This window comes from Thamnophis sirtalis, unplaced genomic scaffold (assembly GCF_051295495.1).
Source record: "Thamnophis sirtalis isolate CommonGarterSnake01/CBP01778 unplaced genomic scaffold, rThaSir2_p1.2 scaffold_12, whole genome shotgun sequence".
NCBI lineage: Eukaryota > Metazoa > Chordata > Lepidosauria > Squamata > Natricidae > Thamnophis > Thamnophis sirtalis.
The window spans coordinates 57,160,891-57,169,137 of NW_028261392.1; the positions used below are offsets into that span (position 1 = coordinate 57,160,891).

General features: G+C 38.9%; 1 protein-coding gene across 2 annotated transcripts; it reads left to right on the plus strand.

Moving 5' to 3' along the window:
* CACYBP (calcyclin binding protein) lies at window positions 1-8,011 on the plus strand. Of its 2 annotated transcripts, XM_087726776.1 has the most exons (6): window positions 1-128; window positions 2,096-2,291; window positions 3,927-4,023; window positions 5,439-5,538; window positions 6,692-6,786; window positions 7,681-8,011. In XM_087726776.1, the coding sequence occupies exons 1-6, from the start codon at window positions 120-122 to the stop codon at window positions 7,838-7,840; spliced, it is 657 nt and encodes a 218-aa protein (XP_087582902.1). In that variant the 5' UTR covers window positions 1-119; the 3' UTR covers window positions 7,841-8,011. The 2 variants fall into 2 exon arrangements, with proteins under 2 accessions (XP_087582902.1, XP_087582901.1); XM_087726775.1 differs by lacking the exon at window positions 1-128 and having other exon boundaries at window positions 2,066-2,291.
* Window positions 8,012-8,247: the final 236 nt, after the last annotated feature.

The following is an 8,247-nucleotide window of genomic DNA, read 5'->3' on the forward strand; positions in this document are numbered from 1 at the left end:
ATCCTGACGAATCCGGGAGGCCGGGTTAGAAAGTTCGAGAGGGCCATCTCTGCGCCTGCGCCAACTCCTGACCCGGAATAAAACGTTCACCATCAAATAAGCCGGGGCTCGGCGGAGACATGGAGGAGGTGAACAGTGGAAGGGTGGTGGCGGCGGCGGAGAAAGGGAAGCCGTTTCTCTCACTGCAGGGAGACCCAGATCCGAGCTGGTGGGGTGGCGAGCAGCAGCAGCAGCAGCAGCAATCCTCCGCTGGCCTGGCCCGGTTTAGCGTGGCGGGGGCCGGTTGTCTTGGTGATTGGGTTTAGGGACGGCCACAGGGCTTGGGGATGCAGGAGAAGTCAGCGGCGGGGATGCTGGACCACGAGAATTTATATCGATTTATGTAGAATCGGTGGTCTCTAACCTTGGCTACTTTTAAGACTTGTGGACTTCAACTCCCAGAATTCCTCAGCCATTTTTACCTTCGCACAGTAGCCATGACAGATGCTGTAAAGCAGTGTTTCTCAACCTTGGCAACTTGAAGACGTCTGGACTTCAACTCCCAGAATCCCCCAGCCAGCATTCGCTGGCTGGGGAATTCTGGGAGTTGAAGTCCAGACGTCTTCAAGTTGCCAAGGTTGAGAAACACTGCTGTAAAGGGAGAGTTGATGTTGGGTACCAAAATGGGAAGAAGGAATTGGTAGTAACATCATCCTAATCACATTGTCTAATGAACTGTCCCTCTAGGGATTCTGGCATTTTCTATTCACAGGGGAACTAGTAGATTTTAATCCAATCCAGTAACTGTTTTTGCATAGTTTGAGAGGTATATATTTATCTGTGGTGTCAGAATTTTAAATGAAATATATAGATTACTTCATGGTAGTATAAAGATTTCAGTCTTAAATTAATAGCATGGATTCTACATCATTAGAGTTTAGAGTTTTATTTTATTTGTATGCTGCCCTTTTCCCTAAGGGGACTCAGGGCGGCTCACAACTCAAAAAGGGAAGGGGGGGGGATACAAACAATTTAACAAGAACGCAAAACTATACATAGTTAAAAAGCACAACAATCATACCATTCGAAATAGGGGCAGCGACTCTTTAGCCCCAGGCCTGTCGGAATAGCCAGGTTTTAAGGGCTTTGCGGAAGGCCTGGAGGGTGGTGAGGGTGTGAATCTCCACGGGGAGTTCGTTCCAGAGGGTCGGAGCAGCCACAGAGAAGGCTCTCCTCCGGGTAGTCGCCAATCGACACTGGCCGGCGGATGGAATTCGGAGGCCTAATCTGTGGGATCTAATCGGTCTAGAGGAGGTAATTGGCAGTAGACGGTCTCTCAAGTACCCAGGTCCAATACCATGAAGGGCTCATTAGACTCATTAGCAGTACCGATAATGTACTGAAAAAAGCAATGTTCATATTGCTTTAAAGCTTAATTCTCCATTCTTTTTTGTTTGCTAATATGAATTCTATTTTAGAATTTTATTCATGTCCCTACTACTAATGGGATAAAATGTTTACAAAATAATGCTAGTTATCTAACATACTTTCTCTTTGCTGGCTGAGGAACTCTGGGAGTTGAAGTCCACAAGTCTTAAAGTGGCCAAGGTTGGAGACCACTGATATAGATGATAGAATCAGAATGTTTCTAGTTCAGAATTATTTATTAACTCCCCCTTTCAGTCAGTCTTGACTCCTGGCTACTGCCCTGCAGTTTCCTTGGCAAGGTTTTTCTGAAAAACCTCCTTCCTGGGGCTGAAAAGAGTCACCCTACTGGCTTCGTCTAAGTCAGCCTGGTGCCTTAACTACTACACCAAAGTGGCGCTGTGGTTCAGATTTTAGGTGAGCTTAAACCACTTCATCTCCTTGCCATAGTCTCTCCATTCTGTGCGTACATAATCTTCTTACAAGACAATGGTCAAGGTTGCTATGCTCCATTTAAGCAACTAGAATGCTCTTGTAACTCTAAATATTAGTAGCCTAGTTTTTATCCTTTGGTTTGTTTCTGATTTTTTAATCTTTATTAACTTTTTATAAGCTTGCCCCTCAAGCAGATGTCGATAGAACATTTGATAGAAATGCTAATTAATTGGTATAATTCATGTATTCTCTGCAGCTACAGAAAGATTTGGAAGAAGTGAAGGAGCTTTTGAAAAGGGCAACAAGAAAGAGAGTCAATGACTTCCTACTGGCAGAAAAAAACAAAATAGAGAGGGAAATCAAGAACTGGCAGCCGCTGAAGCTAAAAGCTGAAGGACCTGAAGAAGAAAAACCAACAGTCACTGGATACACAGTGAAAATCAACAATTATGGTAGAAATGGATTTATTTTCCCTCATTACAGAATGCAGTAGAAGGCAATAGTGTAGCCATCACAGTACTACAAAAAGCTGCATAAAGAACATCTATTTATAACTTCCAGTATCCAGCATTTATTTCACCCATGTATCACAAGTTACTAAGCGGACTCTGTACTTGTGGGAATACGCTAGGAAGAAGATCACAAGCTAGTTTGGTAATCCTAAAAGCCAGATGTGTGATAGAATTATTGGCTTTCCCCCCAAGGCTTATGTTTAGGATATACTTCCAAATATTTAAATGCCTTGATGTATTCTATATTAAAAAAAATATTCCATCAGTGGTCCAACTTGCAAATCTTGTAAATGAAAACCACTACTTTTGCTTGGGTAAAGCTGATGCAAAGGCTTTGTAACTACCTGTATGAGGAAAGGGTTTGGAGGCTCCATATAAGTCTATATGTGTGGCAGATAGGGTTGTTTTATCACTATAAAAGAGAACTGAAATATGCTTTTGAGAATGGAATTCTGTTTTTGTCAGAGCTTGAAATACAAAAATTTTGAAGCAAACTAGTAATCTTAAATCCTTTTAAAATGGGATTTAGGACAGAAAAGTAACTGAAATACTAGAGGCATATCTAACCTGCATTGAGGTATGCTGTCTTCACAATCAAAGGGAGAAACAGTATCAATAACTATAGATGTCAGTTTTATCCATACCCTATTTCTAGGTATTGAATCAAATACTGCTTTTAAATTGATAAAAATGATGTTTCAGTAGGGAGGGGGGACGGACAGACGATACAATACAGTGGCTGAATGTTGTTCTACATCAGCCAATTGAATTATATCCAATAAAGATGACTTGATTATGATCTTATTATGCTTAGGTGACCAGTTGTATAATAATTTGCTAGATCCATTTTATCTTTCGTGTAAATTAACCCGAAATTGTCCTTTTCCAGTTTGTGAAGATTTGTAAAGAGTGAAGTGTATGAATTGTCAGTACTGTGACCCATCCACGAGTCTGCTTTTTCAGTGTGGGAAAAGGCAGATAATTGGAAGGTCTTCCAAAATGAAAATGTCCTACAGAAAAATAATCATGAGGAATTTATTCTTTTTGATACTTTGTCCTTAGAAATCCTAAATGTTAAATTCTTTGAATTGAACCTTGAAATCTCCTGCAAGCCAGTGCAGCTAACAAAGCACTATATGGCTTGTGAAAATTGTTAAATGCAGGTATATAAAAACATTTCTGATAAGATATGCAAGGAACAGGATAGCTCCACAGTCTGTTTAAATGTGATGGAAAGAAGTATTCAATTTTTTATAGGTTGTGGGCTGTGATTCATTTTGTAGAGTAAACTTGAAAGGACCTTAATTAAAAAAAAACTAATCTCTTCAAAGTTTTACATCATCCTATTTCTGTGGGTAGGGTAGATGTTATTTTTATAATCTTTACTTTCATTCCTAATAGGATTTTTAAAGCTTGTTTCAAAATTAAAATGAAGAACTTGATTTAAACACAAGATCTAGATGGGATGGGTGGCACACAAATCAAATTGTACCTAAACATATTGAAATGTTATTATTTATTTAAAACTGGTATTCACTTTTTAATATTGAAAATGATTTCTTTTCATTCCTTTAGCATGGGATCAGTCTGATAAATTTGTGAAAATCTACGTCACATTAAGTGGTGTTCAACATCTGCCAGCTGAGAATGTTCAGGTGCACTTTACAGAAAGGTAGGTTTTGTTTTTGATAGGTGTAAGCAGCATCTGGTGCTGTTGCTACTGCTGCTGGCTTTCACAGAGTCTCAAAGAGATGAGGAAAATGATCCTTCTTATATAGAAAGATCACTTCTGTTCCCAAGTTATGGTTTTACAGAAATGATAGCATGTTATACCTGCTGCTACTTCCCACCTTTATAAAAAAGAGAAAAAAGATCATTTTTCTCTTAATCTAGTGATAACCATGGTTAAGATATTTGGCCATAATGCCAGAAGAGTTATAATCATGACTAAGATACCAACAAAGTGCAAAATGATAAAGGAATCCTACTATCAGCAACCAATCAACTATCCTAGTAGCTTAGCTAAATGACCATTTTTTTATTTTTGTTCCACTATTTAGTTAAAATAATCCTGATCATTGTTGGTTACATGTTCTGACCCCCTCCTCCATCCAGTAATGACTGCCAAGACAAACTTAACTAGAATGTACTTTAATAGCAAGACCAAACTCTCGATGGCTGAAAGCCAAGCAAACAAACAGATAAGGACCTTGGCAGCAACTTAGACAAACCCTGGCAGCAACTCAGACAAACCTTGGCAGCAGTCCAGCCTGCCAAGTTAGTTACAACAGTTCTCTTTAGTCAATGTGTTGACTTCTGCAAGAGGGGTGTGTATACAAGCAGTCTTTTTTATAGTCTGGAGAGGTGCCTAATGACCACCAGTTGAGCGCAATTACCTCCTGTAATTGCGTAATTGTTCCTGACGCCTAGTAGCTCTTCGATGGCGTGCATCCAGGAACAACTCACTGTTGGCTTCTGGATCACTCTCCCTTGTCTCCTCCCCACTGGTCCAAGGCTTAGGCGTCACCTGGTGGCCAACCAGTCTCTCTGCGCCCTGCTCGGGAGTCAGAACCCTGTCCAGGGTCCTCCAGAGCCGACTCAGAGGGCCCCTCGCTGGCTGTTGGAGTTTAGTGGCAGCTCCAACGGCACCTGCTGGGCCACAACAGTTACATAAGTATACAAGATCAGAATGAGCTAATTCTGTTCAAAACCAGGATGGTGTCCCCTTAGATACTAGGTTATCTCACAACTGTTTTTAGTTTATTTCTGATAGATCCATTATCTATCAGATAATATGATAGATATTATTTATCATATTTAAGCTGTTTAAATAGCTTAAATACTATTAAACAGCTTGAATGTGTGGCTGTCACTCATGTTGACATCTTAAAGCAATGTAATCATTGCCAGGGTCTTACCCATTCATATTTAACAAAATGTTTTCAAACACTCAGCTATATTAAATTTTAGACCCAAATGAACCTAATAGCTTTTTCTCCCTTTCCCCTGTTAGTGTGGCTTCTTGTTGATGTTTATTTGATGTGGTTGTTTATTAGAGAATTCTGATTCAATTTCTTATCCTCTTAGTTCATTTCATCTGCTGGTGAAAAATTTAAATAACAAAAATTATACAATGACGTTCAACAACCTTCTGAAACCAATCTTAGCTAAAAGCAGTTCATGGAAGGTCAGTATATCTGATGTAGTCAATTTTAAGACTGTTCATACAAATGCTTTGGCTGGCTTTCTACTCATTACATTTATTCATAAAATATCTTCTTTGGTTTTGGCTTAATATGGTGTGTAAGCTTGGCATTTGTGCTTTATACAATGATTAGTGGTTAAAGAAACCAAGTTTTATAATGAGGCAAAATCCTGCTTTTAAGTTGGTTTCTGCTTTCTGGTGTCTTCCTATAAATTAGCTTTATCACTAGATGGTCTTTTACTTTGGTAGCTTGATAGGCAATTGTCCTTGCAATTATTATTCCCAAAGAACATTTTTATTTTCTGAATCCTGAGTAAGAGGGGAACTAGCTACTAAATATCGTAAGCCTAATTCTGAGTGAATTGGTGAATCTTGGAGCATTGCTTCCCTTGGCAGACTTTTCTTCACCTTCCGAAGGTGTAAAATAAATAAATCTAAAATTGTTCATGTCACATTCAGGTTCAAAGTTCTTAGAAAACGTAGTCTGAGATTTGGAAATAGGAAATTTCTGGAATGCAGGTACATGTGTGCGCGCTGGAAACCCAAAGACCAACTTCTTTCTGGTATGTGCATGCATGGCCAGCTGGTTTTTGCGTGCACCGGAAACCCAAAGACCAGCAGACTGGTGCGCGCATGCCTATTTTTTGGCCCTGTTTTTTGGCCCTTTTCCGGGCCGTTTTCAGGCCATTTTTCAGTGCTCTGGTGCCCGCAAAGACTAGCTAGCATGGGAAACCAGAAGAGAAGCTAGTGATGGCGCATATGCCCACGAGAGGGCTCTGTGTGCCACCTCTAGCATGCGTGCCATAGGTTCGCCATCATGGGCCTAGAACAACTTTATCAATCCAGTGACATCACATATGGAGACTCATAGCTAATTCTTTCATGTTGCAATTATTAAATCCAGTGACAGGTACCGAAGGGAATCTGTGGTTTTGAATTTCATGAACAGCATTTAAACTTCTTAAATTCTGGGTTTATAAAAAATATTCTATAAGATTAGATTACAAAAGGAAGTTTGTTACTTAAATAATTTTAATATTTCTACATTAGGTTTTGAAAATAATCCAAATCGGTTCCTTTCTGGTAATTCTGGCTTCTTGCATTATTTTGAACTCTGCTTTCTTCCTCCCTACAGATCAAAACGGATATGATCTTGATATTATGTAAGAAGCAGCAAGGAGAAAAATGGGAGTGCCTAACGCAGGTTGAAAAAGAGACGAAGGAAAAAGAGTAAGTGTATATCATTTGCTTGTTCCAACGGTGTGATATTGCTGTTGCTATTGAAAAAGGTTTGCAAGCTAAAATCCAGTAAACCAAAATTCCTTTAATCCATGTAGTACATGGAGGTTGAACAGATTTAAAGTATTTATACTTATTCTGTTCTTGCTCACTATGGATCTTAAGAAACTAATCCAGATTTCTATAGAAATTGTATTTTATGGCCAGTTGCTGTAACGTGTTCACTAAAAAGCCCAAATTTTTTATACCAGGCAATTTTTATACTGAATACTATATCAGAGTCATACATGATGACATCTTGGAACTCTGCTCCCAAATGAAAACTATAATTAGATATTATTTAAATTATCATTTGTTGTATTTTTGCAGTTTTTGGTATATTACAATGTACAGAACACGGTTTAATGAACTTAGCTTTTTAATCTTACCAAATGTATATGCATGAATGTATATTACTAGATCTCCAGAGCTATTGCATTAGTTTTGTGAGAAAAAACAAGATTTGTGAGAAAGATTTGTGAGAAAAAACAAGTTCGGGATTGAAAAATAACATAGGCTTTGTATTTTACTCCATAATGTTGTTTTAATCAAATTATTTTTTCAAATATCAAATTCAGTATCAGGCAAAGGTGCTTAAAATAAGCTTTATTGTCACTTTTTTCTGCGAACACACTGGCACACATTAAAAAATGAAATTCTGATGCCCGCTCTCAAAAGAATACACGCGCACACAGGCACACACACACACAGAGATAGAGATGATAGATAAATAAATCAAAGACCATAAGATTACAATGTTAAATATTTGGTCATTCGGCTCTTGTTATGGAATGTACCAAACTCAATACATAACAGCATAATTTCTTGTCCACGTACATCCTTTAGGAAAGCTTCCTATGATACATCTGACCCCAGTGAAGGACTGATGCATCTACTGAAAAAGATGTACGCAGCTGGAGATGATGATATGAAGAGAACACTTAACAAAGCTTGGGTGGAGAGCCGAGAAAAACAATCCAAAGGTGGTTTGCCATTAGACATTTAAACAAGTGTTGAAGACTGCGCTTGCTAATTTAATCTACATTTCATGTATGGAGGTTCTGCTGCAATATTCTGTTCACAGAGGATGTGCTTTTTATATAAGCATCTTCAAAGCAAAGACTACAGAATTTATGTTTCAGATTGGAGATGGGAAATAAAATATGCTGTAAAACTTCTCTGTCTCCTTAAATGTTTGTCCTTCCAAAAACATCTTGGCAATTCCCAGACTGGTATATTCAATGACGAATAGCCATAAGTAAATGGTTCCAGTCAAATACTGATTCCTTAGATGACGTTAGCCTAGAAAGTAGTACAGAACGCGGCCGCGCGAGTGATAGTGGGCGCACCTCGGTTCGCCCACATAACACCTATCCTCCGCGAGCTGCGCTGGCTGCCTGTAGATCTCCGGGT

What these genes read in the sequence shown, in the direction of transcription:
- CACYBP (XM_087726775.1), top strand. Translation starts at nt 2,081, where the DNA reads ATGTATTCTCTGCAGCTACAGAAAGATTTGGAAGAAGTGAAGGAGCTT. An exon ending in AGTGAAAATCAACAATTATG is followed by an intron (nt 2,292 to 3,926) that starts GTAGAAATGGAT and finishes TCATTCCTTTAG; the next exon opens with CATGGGATCAGTCTGATAAA. An exon ending in AAAGAGACGAAGGAAAAAGA is followed by an intron (nt 6,787 to 7,680) that starts GTAAGTGTATAT and finishes TACATCCTTTAG; the next exon opens with GAAAGCTTCCTATGATACAT.